Genomic DNA, 12,474 nt, shown 5'->3' with positions numbered 1-12,474 from the left:
CCTGACCAATTAAGGTTTAAAAAAATGGGTCACAGGAAACCGAGTGGAGTTACCAAAAGAAATTGGTATCTGTAGTTGATCAAAGGGGGAGGTCTCCATTAGGAAAATTATGCAGTAATTGAGTATTGAACCGGTCCTCAGACAGGCATGCGGCGGTAAGGACTGGTTCAATATTCTGAAGGTTTATCTACTAATGTGTAACTATATAACTGGAAACCTACCCATCTCATAAATTAAACAACGTATTTCCTCATGGTAACGCAACTCCGTTTGCCTAAAACGTCAACCTTCATAGCCAAAAGTAACAACAAGCTACAAGAAGCGTTCAACTTGTGGGGATCCGCTTGATCCCCTTTCCTCCTCCCGCGAGCGCGATGTTCGAACGAGCGCGCTTTCCCGCGCTCGTGACGTCAACCTCGCGGGCCGACGCGCCGGCGGGCACCGACTGTCCCGCCGCCGCTGTCGCTCCTCCTCGCCCGGGAACCTGCCTCCTCTCCTCAGCGCCTTAAAACCGGACGCGCACGTTTCGCGGCTCTCTCTCGGCTCTCTGGGCTCGGTCGGCTCTCTCGCGAGCTCTCTGGATGCCTCTCTGGCTCCAGGGACTCGGGAAGGAGATGGAGGATGGAGTATAGGGAACGCGAGGGGTCGCGGATCGTATCGCACCCTCGCCGCCCCACGTCCAGGAGAAGGGAGTCGGATACCGGGGCGCTCCATGCCCCCGGCCGGCTCGTCTCCTCCTCGCCGCGCCGGCCGGTCGGGCGCTGTTTGGCCCCGATCGGACGCGTGTCGGTACAGTGTAGTTCTTAACCCGGTCTTGGCGTTATTATGCACTGTACAACTGGGCCAATAAACCCCATGGTTCGTCCCGGCCCCTTGGAGCCTGTCGTCGCCTGTGTCGGTGAGTCGAACCCGTCGCGGCGTCTCCCTTGTGGACGCCGCGTACCTCTCTGGGGCATTTTGGATGGGTCATTTCCGGGCGTCGAGCTGACATCGTCGCTCAACGTCTCTAACGAGGCTAGCCGGGGTCGTTTGTTATCCCGTAGCCAGACCCATTAAGCCCACAAACTAACATGTGCAATGGACATTTCTGGAATATGCTGACACTTCATTTCAAAATGCCTGTCTAAGACTTCATATCTCAGGGAATCCACGCACTCCTATTGGTGCCTGTACTAAAATGTGCGAGGCAAATTTCCTTACGTATCATTTCAATATTAATGTTTTCTTGTTTTGTTTTGTTTTTGCTACAATGTATAACATTTTTCTCAAATTTCCTGCCTGTACATAATGGCTGGTGGTATCACCTGCCTTCCTGATCCTAAAAAATAATATCAAATAAAATAAAGTGACCCCTTCCTGCAATAATCTAAAATGTAAACCTTTTTCTGGTACAACATAAAAACATGCGACGTGTTTAGGACACATTTAGGAGCCTGTTTAGGAGCATGTCATAATAAATGAAAGCCTCCAGTCTTTGCTGTGAGACGCCCCATAATATTCAAAAGCATATCCTGGCCCTACGTAGTTATATTCCCGAAATTCAACTTAAAAAAAGCCTTGGTGGCCTCAGCTTTACCAATGTTGTTTACAAAAACCTTGTGAAGGCAGCGATACACAGTCTCAAGGACAGTGTTACTAAATTTCGAGCAGGACACGAAAGAGTGTTCAAAACACAGCATCCTCTGCTCACTGAAACATTGCCACCTCAGGGAGCTTTTGATGCCTACCAAATTTCACCAACTTTCATAACTGCTGGCGTGAATAAATCCTTCGAGCTGAATTTCGAAATATCACTAATGCAGACCACCACCACCACACAAACGCTGAACTGACCAATCTGATACTGACATGATCTCACAAATTCCGCATTGGTGAAGATCTTGCATATTGCGAACAGAAGCTGCAGCAGTGGGACAGTATACCCTCAGTTGGGAGGCATTGTGTGAACACCTGACACGAGCAACTTGTGATTTGTGAAACATACACTTTCTTCAATGCTGATTGCATGTGGCATGTATACATTCTATGAGGAGGGCAGGGATTAGTGAAAAAAGGTAGCTATAAAAGAAAGCGATAAATTGAGTAAGATCATTATCATCATCACCACCCACAAGACTATACCCTCATTGCCAAAAAGTCAAAAAACCAGCTTGAAAACCAACTTGGATCCAATCTTGCATGGCGCTGCAAGAGCAAAACTCTCACCGTAAACCATGCACACAAGGCCAACTGCACTCAAAATGTCAACCTTTTGAATACGTTATTTCCGTACAGCCTGCCTAAAATGACTGCAAGATACAAAGTATGATGGCTCAAATATGCGTATCCGCGGTGCAAACGACCATCGAAAATCAGGGATTCTGAAACCGAAATTTAGAGGAGCGGAGCGAACCTGCGCGCAACGCTTATCCCTCGCAACTGCACTGGCAGAAGCGCGCCCAGCAGAGCTCAACCAGTTCTCCTGGCTGGCAGTAGGAAAAAGCGCAGGGCCGGTCGCAGTTTTACTTCCGCTTCATTGCTGTTTGCGCAATCCGCCGGTAGGTGCAGCGTCGCCTGTGACGGAGCTACGATGAACGTTCATAACTAATTAACAACGCATTCCACGAGGCTACCAGTCATGTTCCAGTCGGTTTGGTAGTAGTACGTACTGTACGTTCAATGTAAATTTGGCCAACGTGAAATTTGAGTGCAGTTGGCCTATCAACATCAACATTCCTGGATAAGCAGAGATACAGTAAGTAGAAGTTACTATGTCAGAAATAACAGATAGTAATAGACAGTAACAGATTGGAACAAAACTGCCACATCAAATTTCTGAGTCTGGAGATGTGCTAAGGTGCACTGAAATTTGCAGTGAAGTGCAATTTTGATCTTAAGCCTAACTGCGTTGAACATTTGTCTGTTATATTATTTTGCCACCCTTGTATCGTTTCCTGTTTGGTCGTGTCTCTGTGTCTTGTAACACCTCCACTCCTGCTTGGGCCATTCTTGGCCTGTAGTATGTTCTAAATAAATAAACAATAAATAAAAGCTTACACTGTTAACTTCTAAAATACACCTGTTTGCTGATTGTGGCTACTGTGCATAAATAAAAGCTTGCCCAAAAATGGTTGAAATTTTATATACAATTATTTCTAAAAAAGCTTTTAAATTTTTTTCAGCTTTTTTAAACACACATTTTTCTCTGAAATATTTCGCTCAATTACAGCACCTGCACGTTCTTTGGACTTTGCCCTCACTTTATACAGTTTTTTTGCAGTGGTGGATGTGATTTGTGAAACATACACTTTCTTCAATGCTGATTGCATGTGGCATGTACACATTCTATGAGGAGGGCAGGGTAGTGAAAAAGGTAGTTATAAAAGAAAGCGATGAATAAAGTAAGATCATTATAATCATCACCACCCACGAGACTAAGATCCTCATTGCCAAAAAGTCAGAAAAGCAGCTTGAAAACCAACTTGGATCCAATCTTGCATGGCGCTGCAAGAGCAAAACTCGCACCGTAAACCGTGCGCACACAACCTTATGTAGGCTCCCACACAATTGTCATTTCTAAAGCTGCTCCACGAAACAGCCCGTCTCGTACCGTCACAGGCTTTAACAAGCGCGACCAAGTTACAAAAAGCATGCTTTGTGCATTTTTTTTTGCGGTGCAAACTTTTTGACTCTGTCTTAAGGGATCTCTCAACTCAATGTGTGCTTCAAAGTAATCCTTGATTAGGTCAAGCCAATCGATTTTTGCACATTAAATGATTCACACAAAGCATACACGTTCACTACCTAAAACAACCAGGCCCAATTACAAGCCAGCGCGCGACTTTCACTATTTACTCTGTTGATTACTCCCTTGTTCCCCCCCCCCCCTGTTGTTGATGTTAGGTTATTATTGAAAACTAGAATCAACTGGTACACTAGCACAGGCCATTAATTTTACTGTCAGCTACACAAATTATTGTTACCCCTGCCTACCTGCTGCCCATCAGAGCAGCACCCCAATCTGAAATTACAAACTATCCATCAGCTCCCTGCTGCTGATGTTAGTCATCCTAGCAAAGCAGTCGCAATCTATTGTATGGGCAATTAATTTTACTGCCAGCCGTAGTCATTAGCATGACGTGAGAAGTGACCTCCGTGGCTAATTGATGCAATGTAGGGTGATGGTGCGTCTGTTGAACTTGTCTGGAAGGTAGTCTTAGGAGCGAAGAATTGTTTATGCAAACAAGGGCTGCGCGATGGTTCTCCATCTTGAACAAGAAGTAATATCTATGGCTGTTTTCTCTGTGGCAAGAAGTGGTGGCAGATTTTCAGAAAGCTCCGTAAAGCACCTAATAATGAGCCGAGTGTGTCTCAGTCCTGACGATTTATTCTTTTTCTCTTTTATTTTAGTTGTGGAGGGTGTTGCTACATTATTGCATGCACCCTGAAAATGTTTTCTGTGTAAATTTCTCACTTGTCTGCCCTGAAACCTTTGGACGAGGGTAATACTTTGCCATACACCTTTTCACTTAAAGCGAAGATTGCTGATGACCAAAGGAAAACCACTCCTCACCTAAAAGAGCGGTTTCGGTAAATTACACTTTGAGGGTTTTGTGAAGCCATATAACCCCTAGCAGTGATGCCACTCACTTTATGAGGTGATTAGCTGCATCTTAAATTAAAAATACCACACGAAGACAACATATGTACCCTTGCCTTATTGAAATGAACTAGTCTTCAATATAGAACTTCACTACATTCCAGCCCTAAAGAATGACATAGCTTTACACTAAAAAAATATCACAATCATTGAGAAACTTTCAAATTTCTCACTAAACAACATCAGCACTATCATCCCTGATGGGGTTCCAAAAAGCATAAGCAGTGAGCTAACTCCATGTTAGCATTCAAGACGGTTGATCGAACCGAACCAGCGATTTTAAAATACAAGTTTGCATTACAATTATTGTTATTTTAACATGTCAACATTTCGAGTGAACTTATATTACCTTCAAGGCCTCTTTAAAGTGGCATTGAATGCTTTATCATTAGGCGCAAAAACTGCACAGTTCCTTTCTAAACAAGGCCATTTGAAGGTGAAACCTTCATTTGGTAGTAAATGCACCATTTATTTTCTTGTTGATTTAACAGAATTCATGGTTTGTGACCTCAGGAACAGTTTCGAAGCTCCTGCCTGAATCGCAGAATTGAGTTGTGACTGAATGAAGAAGCTGTTCTATAAATAAAAACAAAACAAACAAAAAAAAAAAGACTGCAATTTTTACTCATAGTCTTCAACACCACTTGTGCCCCAAATTTGAATGTGCGACCCCGTACATTTAGAGTGACCAAAACAAATTGAGGGGAAGAGGCGGGAAATGCATCAATTTCTCACAAAACTGGCCTGAATTAGGATTTGCAAGAATTTAAAGTCCTCGTAAACTTCCAGTTCTTTACAGAATGTTGGTGAAAAAAAGTAAGAAACAGAGGACCTTGATTGCACTAAAATTCCGGCAAAAACGCCAGCTCTCGATAATGATTCAGCAGAGACTGGTAGTTGCACGCACTAAAGGAAATGTGCACAGGCAGCAGGTAATATTTTCCCGACTGAAATATGTCATTAAAACACCCACAAGCAGCCCACTCGAGAGGAAGTTCCTGTTTTTTTGAGAGATGCAGGAAAGCCGTGTAGCTGGGACGACAACAAACCTGCCTGTTCCAGCTCAGAATGACTCGGCCTGCTCTCCAAGACAATCATGGCCTCACTTATCTTACCAAAGTGTCTCCAAGTATGCTGCATGAGTCCTTAAAGAAAAAGACACCATGCATACCAGCAAGCGGAGAAAAGGAAGAAGATGAATGTTTTGTTCAAGAAGATCTGAAAATTTCACACTGCTACTGCTGCCTTGTGAAATACCCGAAAAGCAGCTCTGCAAACTCTTTTCTCCTAAATTCTTCACTTCTTATTCAGAAATTGCCCCACACTGCCTGAAGGCGCTACAGCAGGGGGGTTACAGATATACAAATCTTCACTTTTACAGCACACGTGCACTTAGCACAACCTGTTCCACTCTTTAATGGTTGAAACAAAAAAAAGGGGGTTTTGTGAATGGGTTCGTCATGGTACACAATTCCCTCATTTCGAAAGCATGGTTATTTCTATATGAACAGAATAAGGTTCTTTAAAGTATTTTTCTTTGGTAATTGCCATTTTACCATTAAATATCTGAAGAAAAGAAAAACAACTTCCATCGCAGTTTTCGTCGGCACGAGAAAAGCAGTGCTTACTCAAGTTCATTTTTCATTCAAGAGCAGCTATCACAATTATGCGAAGTGATGCGAAGTTAGATAAAACATGTATGCAGGTCGTAACATTCACGAGGTCCATGGTCATATCACGGTAATATCATGTGCTTGGCCTTCCTACTGTTATCGCCGCACCTCTGTGTGTGTGTCATTACCCTCTTCTTACACGTTCTCGAGGCTTCATGTTTTGCATTGATTTGCCATTCACTGACGACAACCCAACGCCATCGCAAAAAATTTGAGATGGCAAACATACGCGCCAAATGCGAACCACCGAAATGATCCTTGTACTGCACACCATAAGCTGGGGCTAGCTTGCCAGCAGAGTTAGCAATTACTTTGTTTCCCTAATCCATGAAGTAAGCCATACTGCCCAATTCTGTATTGAAAGTATTCCGGCAGTTAGATGCCCATGTTTATGCACAGCACTCATGCAAGCAGTGTCCTCCCAGTCCACAGAGGTACCTGGAACTAATGTGAACAGCGCAAGAGAAGGAAGATGGGGTGACTCACTTTGGCACTGGTATCCTTGTTTCCCAAAGCCCCTGCAAAACAGAAAGAACAAAAGGGTCAGTTGCGAGTGTCTCAAGGACGATACCATTATTTTTGCGCGTACTGATATAACCCGCACCCCACTCTCCGCCGACAAATGAAAAAAAAATATATCCCCGCGTATCGCCCGCATATTTTATACGAAAGAGGATGGACCAAAGCTCAGGGTTCGTACAGGCTTCAAAAGCAATAATTCAAGGGTTTTCAAGGACTTTCAAGGACCAGAAAACACATTTTCAAGGTTCCCATCTAATGTTTTATCTGGGATTATTTATAACCTTTCCAACACAATGCAAAAGTTTTTTATTGCACAATACCTAAGCACATTAGTGCACATTTAGATAGGTGTTAACGGGTTCGTAAATGCTCCCCCAGCTTTATTTTTTTATTTCATGGCTGGTATTTACAGGTTTTTCTTTTTTCTTTGTGTTTTTCTGAGGCTGTTTGATTTCAAAACTTAGTTCATAATGCCTGCATCTCCTGTTTTGTCAGCAAGAGCATCAGCTGGAGCAAGTGTTGTTTCAAGGCAGGACGAACTATGTGCACGTCCATCATTTGCACGTAACAGCAAACGTAGATGGAGCGTATGAGGCACAGACTAGATGGAAGATGCAAGATAGAGAACAGAAGCTGGCTTTCACTGGATTGTCTCATGATATGGATTGGATTGACAAGTGCCTCCTCCCAATGTTGCCTCGTAATAATGAAAATCCACCAAACGTGTGATTTCACGCAATACACTGAAACTTGATCGTTACAATGTTTCTTTACATTTGTTAACACCTAAAATGTATGACAAACACTTTACATTCTTGTGAAAAGGCAGGGCCATTGATTCTCTCCGGAAAAATCAAGGGTATTCAAGGACCATTTAAAAATTCCAGGACTTTCCAGGCCTTGAAATTGACACTTCTAAATTCAAGGGTTTTCAAGGTTTTCAAGGACCTGTGCGAACCCTGAAAGCTACTCCTCAAGCAACGTTGCACATTTGTTTACGCAAAAGAACTTGCCTAGCTGACTACGTAACTAGGTGACTTGCCGCATACATTTTTTCAGGTTGGTATACTGTAGAGCTGTGTGCGCAAAATAAGCATTGTCAATGGGACAACAGTGGCCCAGTCGCTATTACTGCTGTAGGGGCATCACAGCACAACGCGCATTGCAGTGAAGCTGCTGCACCTTGCATATAATCTGCACCGCTACTACTTGACCACCAAAATTTCCCCATTTTAGAAATACGGTAACTTACAAAACATACAAAACAAAAATATCGCAGAACACAAAAAACGTAACTAACGAAAAGGAAGCTACTTCGCCATCAATGGCGTATTCAATTAGGAATGAAATGCAAGTTCGACAATTCAGCGGGAAATGCAACGGGCACCATTTGGGGGTGGTCAAAAATCAACAACTTGTTCATTCTGAGAGTGACCAACAAGTGCAGTAGCAATGAGCTACTTTTGTACACAAACAATGTCCGCCCAGTGGGTGTAACTTGCTGCCTTTAGGTTGACTCTCCTCTGGCCACAATACAAAAGAACACCCGACTAAAATATATGCATGCCTCACTCACACAGCGAAACGGCGGACAAAAGACTCTGTCATTTTCCAAACTGTCTTCGGCAGTTTCTTGGGAATGAGTTTTTTTAAAAACAATTGGAAGGCAGGGGTCTTCCACGACCTTACATTCGGCTCATCAACTTCACCGAAATATGCATTCCAATGTTCAAAGTTTAAAGCTCATTTAAATCACGTATATTTTTGTGTAAAAACAAAAATGCTAGGACAGAAACGAAAAGCTGTCAAGAAGAAACTTGATGACATTTCTGCCCCATTTTTTCCCTGGCAACAAAAGAGCAGTAGAAAAAGTTTAAAATAGATGGTCAAAATTATACACCAGTAGGAATGCGCACAAAGGAACTATAATGTAGACGTACGTATATGCATAACACACTTGCAATAATATTTATAAATTGCCATATCCATACATGCTTATATGTGCACACATGTATAGAGTACATACCGTGCATCAATATGCATCTACATTACATACATGCATTAACATGCATACATACTTTAACATATTGCCGCGAACCATACATTGGGTTTGTTTATTTGTGTTTTGCTTTTACCGCCCGGCTGCGCCGGTCTGTGTTATCTCTGCGCCAAGGGAAGCGCGTGTTCCATTCTTTCTTTCTGTGCCGCATGTGTTATCTATTGTGATAGGGAGAGCATTCCGATCTAACGTGAGCAGCCCAGAATAATCTTCTTGGATCTACTATGTTCTCGATGCGAATCGACGTTTCGAGAACCACGCACGCCAAAAGATAAAAAGCCTGCAGTGCGGACGCCGGGGCATTCGATTCGACGACACTCGCCTGTGCAAGTCACTTTGTTGACCGCTGCTTCGCCGCCTCTGTATTCTTTTGAGTTGTTAGGGGAGCACAAGTTCGCTCCAATAAACGTGTTTCTCATTCAACACCACTGCATCGTCCTTGTCTTCGTGACATCTGGTGGAGGTGCTGGGTACGCACCCTTCATGCCCACTACAACCTCGAAAAGCCGCCAAGCCAGTCCAACAAGAGCCAGCCCCCGCCTGCAAGATTTACCGCCCGAGTTCGGTCTTCTGCCAGAAGGGCCCAAGAGAAGGAACGCTGCAACCAACACCATGGTGCAAGAAACAACGTCGCCAATCATCCTGCAGCAGCCCCGAGAACCGCCATCGTTCCGGGGAGCCCCCGCTGAAGACCCCGAAGAATGGTTGGAGAAGTTGGAGCGCGTCCGCATCTTCAACAGGTGGGACGACGAAGAAACTTTCCGGCATGTCTTCTTTTACTTAGAAGATGCTGCTCGAACTTGGTTCGAGAACCATGAGAGCTCTTTGACCGACTGGACTCAATTCAAGAGGGAGTTCCTTAAGACCTTCACTACCGTGGTGAGAAAAGAGCGAGCTGCGCTTTTGCTTGAAACTCGAACGCAGCACCCCAACGAAGGAGTCGTGATTTTCGTTGAGGAGATGAAGCGACTTTTTCGTCGTGCGGACCCTGAAATGACCGAGGAAAAGAAGCTCAGGTTTCTAATGCGAGGAGTGAAGCAAGAGCTTTTTGCTTGTCTAGTCCGGAACCCTCCGAAGACAGTGGCCGAATTCGCGTCTGAGGCGGCCGCGATGGAGAAGACGCTAGAAATTCGAACCAGGCAGTACGACCGCCCTGTCAACGCGCTGTTCTCGGAGACCATCGGTGCGGCAAATGGAAGCTCCGATACATTGCGAGAGACCATCCGAGCAGTGGTCAGGGAGGAGCTTCGGAAGCTTTTTCCAACGACGCCGCAACCTCAAGTGGCTTCCCTGACCGACGTAATCCGAGAAGAAGTCCAAAACGCACTGGGAACTTCTACGCCGTCGGAAGCACCCCGCGAACCACAAGCCATGACCTACTCCTCGGCTGTTCGTCAACCCCGCCCTGCTCCAACCCGTCGTCAAGAGGGTGAGCCATACCGCCGTCCAACGCCGCCCGCACGACGCCCTGTAGACCAATACCAGACGCCAAGGAAGACCGACGTGTGGCGAACGCCCGATAATCGCCCGCTGTGCTACCACTGCGGAGAGGCCGACCACATCTACCGTCGCTGTCCCTACAAGAGGCTCGGTTTGCGAGGGTTCTCCGTCGACGCCCCACGCCCCAGATACGGCCAGCGCCCTGCTGAGATCGAAGAATACCTCTCCAACACCAACCGAGGACCAGCCCGCTTCAACCGTTCACCGTCGCCCTACCCGTCTCAGTCACCAAACCGCCGCAGCACTGCTGAATTCTCACGTGGAAGGTCCCCCAGCCCACGCGGGGGAAACTAAAAGCAGCAACTTCGGGAGGTAAAGTTGCACAACGGCGGAAAAATGAAAACCCTCCAACGACGCAGCGACTCGCTGAAGACCATCATTCACGACATGCCCTCATCCCGACGACCCGACCTAGCCCTAACGAGACTCCTGAACACGACGACAGCTACACGGCGCGACGCGTACCCGACCTGACCAAGACGCCCGTTGAGAAGACGACGACAACGACGATGCACAGTGCCCGACCATCAACACGTACAAGCAGAGATACGACGCCCCGACGAACCCGCAACTCGAGGACGACTGCATCTGACGTCAAGGTGTCCATCGACGGCTTTGACGTAGTCGCCCTCGTAGACACGGGAGCTGACTATTCGGTAATGAGCGGACCATTTGCGTCTAAACTGAAGAAAGTTATGACCAGATGGGACGGTCCGCACATACGCACAGCAGGAGGCCACCTCGTGACGCCAAGTGGAACGTGCACATCGCGCGTCACCATAGACGGCACAACGTACCCTGCGGCGTTCGTCGTTCTGCCTAACTGCTCCCGCGACGTGATTCTCGGAATGGACTTTTTGACGGACAACGGCGCAATAATTGATCTGCAGACCAAGTCGATAACATTTTCCTCCAATCACTCCACGACGCCGCAGCCGAACCCCGATCACCGTGCTGCTGTCAGGATCGCCGACGATCACATCACCCTGCCACCCCGCGCAAGCTTGATGATCGCCGTCTACTGTGAGGATGCTGCTTCTGACATCGACGCTATCGTAGAGAGTGATCGAAGGTTGCTTCTCGACCGCGGTGTCTCCGTCGCAAGAGGCATTGCGCACTTTAAGCAACGCCAATCTCACGTTTTGGTCACTAATTTCACCGAAGAGTATCAGCATTTAAACAAGGGAGCTGCAATTGCGTTCCTCGAAGAAACGCAAGGAGCAAGTGATGTGATCGCAGTCGCCGACTTTGAACGCACACCCGTAGAAACATTCAAGCTCCCGCAGCCATTCGACGTGAATCCGGCGCTACCGCAAGAACAACGGAAAAAAGTATTGGCTTTGCTGCGTCGCTATAGCGAATGTTTTTCGTCGAGCGCAAAACTACGTCAGACCCCTCTAGCGAAGCACCGAATAATAACCGAAGATGGAGCCCGACCTACCCGACAGTCACCGTACCGCGTCTCTTCACACGAACGGGAAGCCATCCGGACTCAAGTCGACGACATGCTGAGCGATGACATTATACAGCCATCGAAAAGCCCCTGGGCTGCGCCCGTCGTACTCGTAAAGAAAAAAGACGGCACATTAAGGTTTTGCGTTGACTACCGGCGACTGAACAAAATCACGAAAAAGGACGTGTACCCCCTCCCCCGAATCGACGACGCCCTCGACCACCTCTGCCACGCGAAGTACTTCTCATCGATGGACCTGAAGACCGGCTACTGGCAAATTGAAGTGGACGAGAGAGACCGAGAGAAGACTGCATTTATAACCCCAGACGGCCTATACGAGTTCAAGGTGATGCCGTTTGGGCTGTGCACAGCACCAGCGACGTTTCAAAGAGTCATGGACACTGTGCTAGCTGGCCTTAAGTGGCACACCTGCCTCGTATACCTCGACGACGTAGTGGTATTCGCCCGGACTTTCGACGAACACCTTGCAAGGTTGGAGTCTGTACTCGAGGCCATTCGTACGTCGGGGTTGACGCTGAAGCCTGAAAAGTGCCGTTTCGCATACGGGGAACTCAAGTTCTTGGGCCACGTCGTCAACGCCGCGGGAGTCCTACCTGACCCGGCAAAA

General features: G+C 46.5%; 1 protein-coding gene across 1 annotated transcript in view; it reads right to left on the bottom strand.

Annotated features, from left to right (window-relative positions):
• Positions 1–12,474, bottom strand: part of LOC144138795 (protein kinase C, brain isozyme-like) — a 180,532-nt gene that overhangs the window by 57,005 nt on the left and 111,053 nt on the right. The window contains 1 exon segment of the mRNA XM_077671265.1: positions 6,799–6,830. Coding sequence (XP_077527391.1) covers positions 6,799–6,830 — 32 coding nt within the window.

Source organism: Haemaphysalis longicornis, unplaced genomic scaffold (genome assembly GCF_048455015.1).
Source record: "Haemaphysalis longicornis isolate Haplotype H1 unplaced genomic scaffold, Haemaphysalis longicornis Haplotype H1 scaffold_5, whole genome shotgun sequence".
Lineage (NCBI taxonomy): Eukaryota > Metazoa > Arthropoda > Arachnida > Ixodida > Ixodidae > Haemaphysalis > Haemaphysalis longicornis.
The sequence above is the reverse complement of the archived record's forward strand: the minus strand, read 5'-3'. Positions and strand labels throughout refer to the sequence as shown.